This window comes from Zootoca vivipara, chromosome 7, assembly GCF_965207765.1.
Source record: "Zootoca vivipara chromosome 7, rZooViv2.hap1.1, whole genome shotgun sequence".
Taxonomy (NCBI): Eukaryota; Metazoa; Chordata; class Lepidosauria; order Squamata; family Lacertidae; genus Zootoca; species Zootoca vivipara.
The window spans coordinates 69274495-69288173 of record NC_142590.1 but is presented as its reverse complement, the minus strand read 5'-3'; the positions used below and the strand labels follow the sequence as shown (position 1 = coordinate 69288173).

The 13679-nt window shown below is 47.2% G+C and overlaps 1 protein-coding gene across 18 annotated transcripts in view; it reads left to right on the top strand.

Moving 5' to 3' along the window:
- EPB41L1 (erythrocyte membrane protein band 4.1 like 1) overlaps positions 1 to 13679 on the top strand; it is a 184834-nt gene that overhangs the window by 119049 nt on the left and 52106 nt on the right. For all 18 annotated transcript variants that reach the window (XM_088674563.1, XM_088674562.1, XM_088674561.1 and 15 more), the window contains 2 exons: positions 8673 to 8875; positions 13198 to 13362. In XM_088674563.1, the coding sequence (XP_088530689.1) occupies positions 8687 to 8875; positions 13198 to 13362 (354 nt within the window). In that variant the 5' untranslated portion in view covers positions 8673 to 8686. The remainder of the gene's footprint in view (positions 1 to 8672; positions 8876 to 13197; positions 13363 to 13679) is intronic.

The following is a 13679-nucleotide window of genomic DNA, read 5'->3' as shown; positions in this document are numbered from 1 at the left end:
AGGCAAAACCTTATGTGGGAATCATCCAAAAGCTCATTTTAGGTGAGCGTAGCACATGCTGTGTGTGAACCCTGCTGTGGTAAGAGGACACAGCATGGCAGTTTTAGTGTGTGAAAATCTCACTGCAAAAAAGGTATTTTGGGATAAGCAAGGGCACCTCCTTGTGGGTCACCAGCCCAAATAGGGGGAAAACAAAACAGAGTTCTCCTCCAGAAACTGACACTGTTGCTCCCCTTCTCCCTGTGTCTGTGATTTCCAGCCACTTGCTAATAGGCCAGCTACCGTACCTCTTAGCCTTGCCAGCCGAACCAGGTGGGATGAAAGTGAACTGGCCTCACCATGGATTCCCTTCCTCCTTTTCTTTGTGTACCAAAAGCAATGCTGAGGTGTTATGTTTTTCTTTGGGTAAATGGACAACTTTTTTATTGGGCTTCATCCCATGTCCTGTCCAGAATGCTGAAGTCTACCCACAGGCTCAGTAAAACCCTGTGGGCTCCACCTTTGGCTCCATTCCTGGGGCTCTCCACCCCATGTCCCATCTACCACACCCAAATGGTTCATTTCAAGAGTTAGTAACCAAACTACCTGTGCACCACAGATATCTAGATGGTTATCTCACATCCCATCCCAATAAAATAAAAAAATTCCTTCAGTAGCACCTTAAAGACCAACTAAGTTTTTATTTTGGTATGAGCTTTCGTGTGCATGCACACTTCTTCAGATACCAGTGTGCATGCACACGAACGCTCATACCAAAATAAAAACTTAGTTGGTCTTTAAGGTGCTACTGAAGGAATTTTTTTATTTTACTTCGACCCAGACCAACACGGCTACCTACCTGATCCCATCCCAATGTAAGAGAATGTAAGAGTAGACAGCATCTCCTGTTCTTTCAGCTCAGGGATGGGGAGCCAGTGGCCCTTGAGAGATGTTGTTTAGTTGTTTAGTCGTTTAGTCGTGTCCGACTCTTCGTGACCCCATGGACCATAGCACGCCAGGCACTCCTGTCTTCCACTGCCTCCCGCAGTTTGGTCAAACTCATGTTGGTGCTTCGAAAACACTGTCCAACCATCTTGTCCTCTGTCATCCCCTTCTCCTAGTGCCCTTCATCTTTCCCAACATCAGGGTCTTTTCCAGGCAGTCTTTTATTCTCATGAGGTGGCCAAAGTATTGGAGCCTCAGCTTCAGGATCTGTCCTTCCAGTGAGCACTCAGGGCTGATTTCCTTCAAAATGGATAGGTTTGATCTTCTTGCAGTCCGTGGGACTCTCAAGAGTCTCCTCCAGCACCATAATTCAAAAGCATCAATTCTTCAGCGATCAGCCTTCTTTATGGTCCAGCTCTCACTTCCATACATCACTACTGGGAAAACCATAGCTTTAACTATATGGACCTTTGTTTGCAAGGTGATGTCTCATGAGAGATGTTAATGAACTACAACTCCTATCAGTATGGACCATGCTGACTGAGGCTGGTGGGAGATGGGAGTTTGAGATGGAAGTCCAACAACGTTGGGAAGGCTAAAGGTTCTCCATCTTTGCTTTAACAGATGACTGCACCTTCTGGTTATATAGCAGTGGATTTGTTCAGCTTTCGGTTTCCTGCATTTTTAATAGGATGTGTGTATTCATTGGTGTGTGGGTGTATATGCATACAGTGTGAGTACACACACACATATTGAAAAAGAGTTGAAATTCTATGCAGAAACCCAGCTATCATGATTGACAGCTCAGTTCTAACCATGTATACTCAAATGTTTTAAATCAGTGGGGCTTCTGCCCAGGTAAGTGGGACTAGGATTGCAGCCTTGTACAAAATCTTGGTAGCTTTGCAGCTACAACATCATTAGCTTTTTGCCTTGAAAATGGGATTCATCAATGTCAAAGGTGCACTTAAGAAAATATTGTCCTCTCTTTTTTATGGGTTGTCAGTAAGAGAAGTTAAAAGTATGTCACTTCGAAGTGGCATTTTGAAATGGGAAAAAGTGTTGTTTTGACATGTGCAAACATGCAATTCCCTCAATAATACCAACTTTATTCATATCAACATTTCAGGCTCGGAAATGTATTGTTCCTTTTGACATCTCTCCCCCCGCCCCCAGTGTAATGAAAAGAATTTGGAAATGGCCAGAGTTCCAGGGTGCTTGGATGCCTGTCTCCTGGTCATCTCGAAATATATTTCTCTTACTTTCAGCCTTGATGGTAACATAAGATTGTAAGTAATTACCCATAGATAAATTAGGATATGAGGTGGTAACTCAACCAAGGCTTTCCAGTGGGCAACAGTGATTTGACATCTAAACCCAATGCTCTGCACAATAAGCACCCGTCCTGATGGGTCAGTTAGATAAGGTGCTGCCTTATATAGAGTCAGGTCTCTGATCTGTTTAACTTTAACATCATTCTCAGAGAACCATTTCCACATTTGCATTTCTAGAGATAGGGACAATCTCTTAACCCCTCTTCCCCCCAAAAGCTGATACACAGTGTGGCAAAGCAAGTTATTTTTCTAACAAATAGGGCAGGGCTTGCCAAAATTTGTGGACTCATAGGTACATTTGCAAACTGGTAATTCTATCATGAGCAACAAGCACACACACCACAACCTATTCTACTGGTTACAACAGAAGGCTTCTTTCAAATCTAATTTTGGCAAGGGAGGAGATGGGCATCACATTGGTGACCTCTGCTATATTAGATTACCCAAATGAACAGTAATCTAACAGTTCAGCAACAACCCTGTCTTTAAGAGACTGGGGGCTAGATCAATACGGGAATATTAATTATGGATTACCAAAATGTGGGTTTGAAGTGTTTAGCTTTATATAAAGGCTATTGCGATTGTTGTTGTTGTTGTTGTTGCTATTGTTGTTAATGAAATATCTATACCGCCCTTCATTTGACGATCACAGGGCAGTCTACAATATAAAAACACAAAACAAAAATACACACCATAACAACAAAAACAACAACACCCTGAAGATCACCTGTAGTTCTGAGAAACTATTTTTGGTTAGCACTCCATTTCCATTGGTAGTGAAAGCAGAATTTGCTGTTCCAGCAAGAAATACAACATGGTGCAGTGAGGGAATTTACCCTATTTATTTCAAGCCTAGTAAGGATAACAACAACTACTGCTGTTTTTTATTATTATCATTATTTCAAATTGTATGCTGCTCTTCCACAAAAACATGCCCCAGAGTGGCTCAGAGCACTACAGCAAAAATCCACATGAATGGCCCATGGGTACTGGGCACCAATAGGTTTGCAGCAGGGTCAGATCCTACCTCCAATTTCTCATGAGCTATAATCACCACCACTCTATCCTTCCCATCCACTGACCTGGAGTCTGCTATGGTGGCAGCTAGCAAGATGGAGATATTTATCCTCTCTACTTCTTCCCCTCAGGCTGTGTTGGGCCAACAGCTCTGGCAGTTGAAATTTCTCCATCCCCTTCCAACTTCAGTAGCCCTTGGAAAGCAGCATTTCACAGAGTGGCTGGCATATGGGTCACTGCTCTAGCTGCCCTCCAGGTGCGGGAAGAGGGAAGGAAGGACGGAGCTCCTTCCTGGCCACCAGAACAGCCAGTTAAAGAGATAAGGGGGTCTGGAGGCTGGGTATTTGGGAGGGGCAGGAGGAAAGAGTTGAGTTGTTATTTGTCTTGGATTAAATTCAATACAGAGAAGAACTTGGGAGAGTTGCAATGTAACATTCACCTTCATTAATGCTCACCTTGTGTTTAAGATGAGCATTTCAGATCACCCGGGTTCATATTCTGAGCCAAGGAAATGTAAACTTCAGCACTATCTGTGTGTTTGTCTTCCAAGGAATCTCTGCATATAAAACCCTGTGTGGTTCCAAGGCATGTTTTAGAGGGCACAACCTCAATTTATGTGGGGGCTGAGCAGGCCTTTGCCCCTCATTCTCACCTCCTCTGGGCTGTCAGTGTGCTAAAAGACATCCAACACTAACTGCATGTTGAAGGGAAAGTTCTGTGGTGGTGAACAAGTTGTCTTTCAGGAAGTGTGTCTACTGTTGTTGTCCTTTACATTGAAGAACAGTTTATGGTTCTATGGAACCTCTTGCCATCTCTCTGACCTCCAATACCTTTTTAGCATGAGAGACACAGAAGACTGTTTTATACTGAGACAGAACATTGGTCTGTCTAGTTCAGTACTGTCTACACTGACTGGCGGTGGCTTTCCAGAGTTCCAGGCATGGAGTCTCACCCAGTCCTACCTGGAGATGCTGTGGTTTGAAATGGGGACCTTCTGCTTGAAAAGCAGATTCTCTGCCCCTGATCTGCAGCTCTTCTCTGAAAGGCAGAGATTGCAAAGTATATCTTACACCAGGCTTCCTCAAACTCAGCCCTCTTTATGTTATTGGCCTACAACTCCCATGATCCCTAGCTAGCAGGACCAGTGGTCAGGGATGATGGGAATTGCAGTCTCAAAACATCTGGAGGCCCAAGGTTGAGGAAGCCTGTCTTACACAGTTGAATATATTTCTGTGCTGTACTGTTGAATATTTGTGGCTGTCGCCTAGCTCTAGTCTGATGACCTCTAGCTTGCTACATCCTAGTCCCATCAGATGAGAGCTTCATTCGCATCAGGTTTTAATGAAATCCCCCCCAAAGGCATGGTGGTACCTTGATGTATTTTTCTCACTCTCTCTGAAAAGATCAAGCATTGTTTTCCTATACCAAGTCAGACCACTGGTGTATCTAGTTCAGTAGTAGTGGTACTGCTATTTCCCTTGATCTGGACAATATACTTCTGGTGATGCAGCCTAGAATAGCATTAGCTTTTTTGTGTGATACATCACACTGTTAATTCCTGTTCAGCATTTGGTCTACTAAAATCTTGTTTTTCAAGATCCTTTGTCAACTGTGAGACCTGCTGTGCTGACTGTACTGTCCCTGGGATGGAACCTTAGTACTGGGCACTGATCAACGATACTAGTCACTTGGAGAGATGTTGCTGGCTTGGCACAGACACCAGCGCATTAATCTATGGCCTTATGTGCAGCTATGTCTGCCATCTTGTTAAGCCCAGATGACAATGTACGGGATAGGGTCAGCCCAACGGCTATGAGTCAGGGCTTAGCAACCAGCAAGTGCTTGCTTTTGAATTCTAATATCCTTGAGGATTGCATTTCTCCCGAACAAGGGAGTGGAAATGTTTGATTCTATGGGCTTTGACACTGGCTAGATATAAGGCATCAAGTGAGGCTGCGGTTCCTTAACCTTCACAGAAAATGATCTGGCTTTGAGTGCTGCACTGAAATTTTGTTGATATCCTTCCTGCTGTGCTTGAGCCTCAACTGGAAGTTATGAGCATCTGTGACTGGGCAAGAATTCAGCAGTTCCAGATCAACCTGACCGCAGATGGGGTTAGCAAGCATCCAGGCACACCATGTCTAATTGTTCTAAATTTGTGTGTCGGTGGCCATGCACGTCAGTATACAGTATACAGGCACTGCAGAAGTAAGATTGCTGGTGTGGAAGACTTGCTCCCTTTGGTCCTACCTGTAAACACCATCTCTGAAAATGCTGCGTACTGTTACCCACTGAAATTTAGCACAGGTTGCCTAAAAAGCATTCACCTGTTACCTACAAAAATGTGAGCTCAGTTTGACTTTCTGTATTATTGCATCTATTTTGCCATAAATACATATATCCTTCAGGAGCACAAGTAAGAAGCCACACTTTTTAAATAAGTGTTCACGGGGAGAGAGCATCTTTGGCTTCCTCTTCATCTCTTGAACTCTTCAAAATGCGACTTTGAATGTGATTGTTGATTTTCTGTGTAGGGGTGGCTAATCCCCAGTTTGGGAGCCTCACTGTCCCTCAAGCAAATTTTTTTTCTGGCCCCCCAAAACCTCGTGCATTAAAGTAGACATGGTGCTGGGAAGAGTGACGTTCAGTGCTCTGGTAAATCACCTCTATCCCCAGGCACCACATGGATAATGTTATGAGCAGAGAGGGGGTGATCACTCACCTCCCTCAGCATGGATCAGCTGAAGAAGGAAGGGGTCTGATTCTGTGTGTGCACCCCCTCTCCTTGTGAGAATGTGTGGGGTGGAACGGTGCCTGAGCTCCAGGATGGCGTTAGTTCTCCCCCCCCCCTCTTTTTTGTTATTAGAGATTTTCTTGATTTACAAAAATATATGCAATGTCTCTCGTAATGTTTTTACAAATCAGTTTCATTTGTTGAGACATTGGGAAGAAAAGGGGAAAAGAGGTAGATGGGGGGAGGTAGGTGGGGGTGACGTCAGTTCTGAGTGTCAGTCTGAAGGTGGTGTTGAGGCTCTCGCAGTGGAGAGGGGAGCGGGGGGTGCCGACAGCTCACAGGAGCACTGGGGAAGGTCAGAAGTGTTGGACCAGAGTATGGTGGAAGGGGAGGTGTCGGAGGTCAGAGAACTGGCTCGACAGTAAAGCTGCTCAGGGGGAGAGGGGAATATGCCCGCCCCTTCACCCCAGGTTCGTAGGAGGGTCAAACGCCGGGAACAGAAGTGCAGGCTGAGAGCGCCAAAGTCCTTTGTTGGAAACGTTTCCGCCAAGCGGCACTTGTGGATTCTGACTCGGACTAGACGGTCATGTTCTTTATTGCTCTGTCTTGTACATACCGTGTTTCCCCCTTTTTAATACGTAGTCAGAAAGTAAGCCATAGCAGGCTTTTAAAGCATTTGTTCAATATTAAACACCCCCTGAAAATAAGCCATACCTCCACGCAGCAGCGCCGCTCGCCTTGAGGCAGCGGGACCCAGCAGCAGCGCTGTCCTTGTCCTCCCGCTGCTGTTGCTGTTGCTGCTGCTGCTGGGCCAGGCGGAGGCGAGGCCGCTGCTCGCCCCTGGGGGCTGCATGGCCCAAGGCTGAGCAGCGGCGGGAGGCCCGCGGACGCTTCTGCACGGCTGGAGTGACGGGCGGCGGCGGGAGCGCTGCTGGCCCCTTCTGCGCCGCCGGAGCGTCATGGGCTGCATGGCCCAAGGCAGAGCGGTGTTGTGAGACCGGGGCAACAGGCGGGGGGAGCGCTGCTGGCCCCTTCCGCGCCGCCGGAGCGTCGTGAGCTGCATGGCCCAAGGCAGAGCAGTGCTGCGCCACCGGGGCAACAGGCGGCGGCGGGAAAGCTGCTGGCCCCTTCCGCGCCGCCGGAGCGTCGTGGGCAGCATGGCCCAAGGCAGAGCGGTGTTGCGCCACCAGGGCAACAGGCGTCGGGAGCGCTGCTGGCCCCTTCTACGCCGCCAGAGCACCCGGCGAGGAGGCCTGCCTCCCCAGCGCCCGGAACCGGTGGCTGCAGAGCGGAGCGCTCTGCAGCGCCAAGCGCTCGGAGCGCCCAGCAGCGCCTTGCAGAGCGCCAAACGCTCAGAGCGCCGCAGCAGCCTGGCCTCTTCCTGCCTGCCACCCCACCACCCGGAACCGGCAAGGAGGAGGAGAAAGGGGCGCCTGGGAAGGAGTCGGGAGGGCCCTTGCTGCATGAGCCATGGGCACCCAGCTCCTTCCAAGCGCAGTGAACGCCACGCCTCGCTTTGAGCAAGAGGCATGAAAGGGACGCGGCGACAAGGGTGATGGCTGCGCGTGCGGCGGCGGCTGCGTCACGTCTCCCGGCGGCCGTGGGGGCTCTCGGTGCTGCCTTGCCCAGGCCCCGCATTCCCCGGAGGCCGGCCTCATGCGGTGGGTGGAAGGCGCGCGGGTGGCCTGTCTAAGGCCGGGCGGGATCCCTCAGCCCTCCTCATCCTCATGTGTTTATTTCGCAAAATACGCCCCCCCACCCAAAATAAAGCAGCAGGAACCTCGGGGCGGTTGGCGGGGGGGGGGTGGTGGGAGAAAGATTTAAAAAACCATGACAAAGGCATCACCAGGCGGAGCGCCGAGCCAGCGGCCTGGCCTCTTCCTGGCCATGCCGAGGAGACCTGCCCCCCCACTGCCCGGAACCATAGGTACCATAAAAACATAATAAAAATAAGACATCCCCTGAATATAAGACACCATGTGGTTTTTTGAGGGAAAAAAGTTATAAGACGGTGTCTTAAAAAGGGGGAAACACGGTATGTATATAATAAAAACTCTGTAAAAACCAATTACGGTGTTTGGAGCATGTTACTCATGAGAAAGCAACACAGCGCCCTGACAGTAAGGGGCACCCTGGAGCTGAGTTGCCTGTTCTCTGGATCTCCAGGGTTGAGAAACATTGAGCCTCCAGATGTTGTTGTCCTACAGTTCCCACTATCCCCAACTACTGGTCATGATGGCTCAGGCCAATGAGTGTTGAAGTCTAATGACAACTTAAGAGAGCCGATGGTTCCTTAACCTTGGCTTAACCAGAAAGAATACCAATTTAGCAGCCCTGTGTTTGAGTTCCAAAGCAATAATAAGTGTAGATATCATCTCATTCCATCAGGAGATCTTTACTGCAAAGATATCCCATCCCCCAATGCAGCATCTCAGCAGGGTGGGGTGTCTGAGATTGGCCTGCAGTGTCCAAGTGGCAGACTCAATGATTGTGCAGATTTGATTTGGAAGCCTCTTTTGCAGGGACGCTGCTGTGCAATTTCCTGGTTCTGAGACATCACCAGGAGGGCAAGTGCGTCCCTACAGAAAGCAATTGTTTTGATAGTCAGGATGTCACATTTTAATCTCTTCCCTGTTCTTCTCATCTTACCTTTCCAAATGCAGAATAATTAGTAACCATGACGACAGAGACGGGCCCAGATTCGGAGGTGAAGAATGCCCAAGAGGAAACTCCACAGCAGCCTCCAGAGGAGGCAGCGAGTGGGCCGAACGCAGTGACCGGTGGCTCCACACCCACGGCAAACAGCCAGGAAGCCGAGACGAATGAGAAGCCGGGAGCCCACAGCGACTCTAAGCATGCGGAGCGGGTGAGTTGAGATGACGGCTGAGCCCTGGCCTAGACAGTGTTTTCAGTGCCTAGCTGAACCCTTGTCCTTCTGAAGTAATAAAGAAGAGAGTGCCTTTGAGCAACAAGAAGACTCATTTGCATGCAAAATTTTTGCACGTGCCAGTTTGTATGTATAGATGCAACTAGAAGTCACTGCTGTAATTTAAATAGGTGACTTGTCTGCCTGCCCAATTTGCTGTCCAGGCACTATTAATGGTCAATGTGACGGCCCCTTCTTTCCCTTTTTCATGGTTTTTCATCTTTAAACCAGACTTAGACTTGACAGCTCTGTAAAGTAGGACACCCTAGTTTGAGTCCATTGCAGCTGCAGCTTTGAGATGAGCCTGGATTGGCTTTCTTCACTCAATTCCAACGTCAGCATCCCAAGCAGTTGCAGCTGAGTGTCAGAAGCCGATTTGGGTTTAAGCTCAGGGTGTGGAAGGTGGCAGATTCATGCCCAACTCGGTACATAGCAACACAGATGGAGGTCAGCACAGGACCAAAACCTGCCCTGGGCTCAAACTTATGCAGGAGCCCTCGTTTTCACTCACTGCTGAATGCCAGTGGCCAGTCTGTGCTCTGCTGTGTAGGAGAGGAACTCCCATGTTGGAGAGAATAGATTCTAGGCAGGCTTAGATCCTGGTATATTTTGTAAGGGGGTTGGGGTGGGTTATACATCCTGCCTGTCTAATAAAATGTTCCAGGCAGCTAATGGCATAAAAAACTAAAATGCAATAAAGAGCAATAAAAAAACAGTATAAAATAGGAGGAATGAACTGCTGATAAAACAATTTAGAAGTTTGAATATTAAAGTGTCTGGGAAATTGATTATGATGATATATATAGCTGTAGACAAGTCACTCTCTCTCCCCCCCTCCCCCAGCAATGCCAGAATTTAAGCCTGCCTAAAATCTATTCTTCACCTGGGAATGGTATATTGGTGGTGGTGGGAATGCACTATTCTTCCATCTTCCATGTTTCTCTTATTAAACTGCAGTTTTAAATGTTGTAATTCACCCTGAGTTGTGCATGTGAGTTGTGCATTTGCACCAGAAAGGCGGGGGATAGAAATGTTTTAATAAACAAATGAAATGCCAGGGTGCCCTTTGCCACCTGGTTGATATTTCTTCCCTACTCTCAGCCCCCCGTCCCCCGTTTTCCCTTAACCTGTTACTGCATGGAGACTCCAAGAAAACACCACCTACATCTATGGTTCCTTTTTAGTCATCACCCCTTTTCTTTACTCGATTTCCTATAAAGATGCTTTGCTCCTTAGTGCTGCCCCAGAGTTTCTCAACCCTGCAGGGGAGGAGCTGTAACTGAGTGGTAGAACACGCATTTTACATTAAAATCGTCCCAGGTTCAATCGTTGGCTTCTCCAGGTAGGGCTGGGGAAATATTCCTGTGTGAAAACCTAAAGTTTCCTTTTGTCACTGTTGACAGTATTGAGCTAGATGGACCAACTGTGTAAAATAAGCTGCTTGTTTTCCTGTTGGCTGCAGTTCATTAGTTGGATGAAAATTCCAGGTATGACTGCTCCCAGATTTGCTTCAGAAAATACCTGTGAAGGAATTGCACCTGTCTCACCCAGATTTGTTGTTGTTGTTTAGTCGTTTAGTCGTGTCCAACTCTTCGCCTGATGGAGCAGTTGCTCTGACGTTTTCTGGACAGTGATGAAAGGGCCAATTGCATGACCCAGAGTTGGCACTGAGTTGCTTGGACTGCCTTTTTTGAGGTATAATAATGAAAAGTGCTGTGGCCTTCATCCTCTGGTAAGCCAAGGACCTTTGTGAAAGCACCTTATCATCTCCCAGATTAATCTCCAAACCAGGATTTTCCTCATCAGTGCAGTGGGAAGGTCATGGTCTGTTTTCCATTACAGATGGGTGAGCAGCCTGTGGCACTGTCTTGTTGCTGCATTCAAAGATACGTGAGACGGTATGGAAGTCTTATAGTGATGGAGAATCCATATGGATCTTATTCTATCAAGGTCGTATGTTTGACCTTGCCCATCTGCCAGATAGATATTTAATTCTCCCTTAAACTTAATTTATATACAGGGGTTCTGTTTCGCCCCTGAAATATAATGAAGCAAGGAGTGTAGCTGAGTAGCATAATATTCAGATGTTGTTCCAACCCTAAAAGTCATTATATTTCCCTTTACAAAAATTTATTCTTGGTTGCGGAGGGCACACTTGCTGCTCATTCAGTATGCCATGCTTGGTTGGCCGGGGGGGGGGGGAGCCAGAAAGCAGAATCAAAGTGGACAGATCATATAAATGGATTGGCAAATAAACATTGGGTCCTTTTCTTCAGGGGTGAAAAATAATAATTTAAGCCCTTGGTGTGGCTAGGATAATATTAACCCCCACTCCCAATTCTCCAAAATACCCTCAAAGCCCTAATTTCTAAAATGTGAGGATTGAGTAGGGAAATCTCTGCGCCTCTCAGATGCTACTTCATTTGCCAAAAGTCCGCTCCATCTGATATGCATGGAAATTATCTGGAATGATTCTGGGCCACCTGAGAGCACTTTGCATTTGATATACACAGAGCAGCTACTTGCTTGGTTTGGAAAACACACTCAAAGCTACTTGTAGTTGTCCAGAGCTGATTTGAACATCTGCTGTTGGTCAAAGGTTGTTTCTGCTTAAATCACCTTAAGCTGCAGTTCTAAGCATGCTTCTGTGGAAATCAGTTCCAATGAACCCAGCGAAATTTACTTTGAAGTAAACATTTCTTCAGCTACAAGTTAGGAAATCGGCCACTCTGAAGATCTGCTTGGGGGCACTTGAGTGCTCATGCATTAGAAAACCACAAAAGGAGAGAGAATAGTTCTTCTGTATGTTGATTCAGAAGACTCTTTTTGCCAGGAGCATTAAATGAAGCTATGGATGAGTGAATGTTGTACTTCTTTTATAGACGGCAGTGAGCACTGCCCAGCAAGAAGGCTGCATTGCCAGTGTGTAAGCTTCTCTCTCTAGGTATTTCTGTCCCAGGTTAGAGATTGTCAGCTAAAACTAACTTTCTGCCAGTCCCCTTTCCCCCCTGGGTTTCATCTCCCTTGAATGTGTCTCTGGCATTGTGAAGGATTGGAATTGCAAGAGAATGCAGCTCTGATCTTACCACCAAGGGTTGGATTAATGTCCAGTTTTCGGGAAATGCCTCTGCTTCATAGCTGCTGTGTGAGCTGAAGCTTATTTTTTGACAGAATGTTGCCTTTTCCACCTGGAGATATCACAGCGATTAACTCTGGGAGAGTGCCAAGCCAGTGGCAATTTGCAGTGTTCTGATTCTGAATCTTAACAAGAAGCAATTTGCCCATCGGAGGTTATTTTGCCCACTTGGGACTTCACCTATTGCTTTCTGGTTTTCTTATTTTCCTCCCACTGTGGGAGCATTCAGATAAGACATTGCTGGGCAGCAGCATAAAACCACAGAAAGAAGTGAGCACTTGTTGAAGGGGGGGGGTGTTCAGGGGAGAGTATGTTATGCTGAAGAAAGCTAAAGGATGTGACTTGAACATGTGATGCAAATCATACACATTTGCCTGTGTTGTTTTGCATCCCCCCCCTTTTCTGCTAGCCATGCTGTATAGCTAGTGGTGCTGTATAGGACAGTGAAGTCCCGTGGCCCTAAATCCCAGAATGATTGTATAATAAATCCCTCCATCACGTAATAGGTATTGACAATACAACAACAAAGACAGGCCCTGCTACAGGCTTGCAAAAGGAAAGACAAGAGAATTGTGGGAGCTGGGGATAGATGCAAAGGGGAGATGAGCAGAGTGGTGTGACCAGCCTGGTTGCCCAGTTGAGGAAAGGAGCTATAGGCCACCTCCAGTCTCTGGGCATAGTGAAAGTACTCTGTATTTCAGGAGTCCGGGCATGCTGTTTCAGTGGATTCAGTCACCTGCCCACACACAGGCTGAGTAATTGAGACCCACCTGGTTAGTCTTCTACCACCACACATGGTTCACATAAACCAGCACAGACTACATGCCCTGTATGACTTTACTTGCAAGAAGAGAAGTCTCGCAAGGATGGGTTTTCTCATAAGAAGAGTTGTGGTGTTCTGCGGGGAGGGGGAAGAATTGCTATTCAGGTGATTCAAGTTTCACTCTTGGTGGTGCTCAGCAGTGCAGTGGGGAGCTGAAGGTTGGGCATCCCCCCCTGACCCCAGTGTTGTGAACCAACATCCGGTTTCCCCATTAGAATGGGGGTGTTTAGTCCATAATGCAAAGGGCCCCAAACACAAGCAAAGAATAACAATACCTGCTTTGCATCTCTTCCCCCATCCCAGGCTGTGGACATGGATGAAAAAGACTACAGTGAAGCAGATGGAATATCTGAGAAAACCACTCCCAGCAAGACCCAGAAATCCCCTCAGAAAGTCACCAAGAAGCTCAAGAGTGCCATCTGCAGAGTGACCCTACTTGATGCCTCAGAGTATGAATGTGAAGTGGAGGTAAGCAAGGGGACTAGATTGCTTGACTTTTTAAGCTACTAGTGGGGAATCTACAGGCTTGGTTAGATCCACCAAACCTCCTCCTCTGGCAAATGCATGCCCTCCCACCCTCCACCTGATGTATTGTCAGGTGTGGGGCAAGTAAACCCCTGGCTAAACTAAATGGGGGAGTTGAAAGTACTGCAGATCAGCTGATTGGTGGTGCCTGCAAGGCAGTGCTTTCAAATGAGTTTCTAAAAACCCAACAATCATCTTTCAAAGTGATGTACAAGACAACACTTTGCAAGGGTCACCTGATGTCATTGTGATGTCAGGTG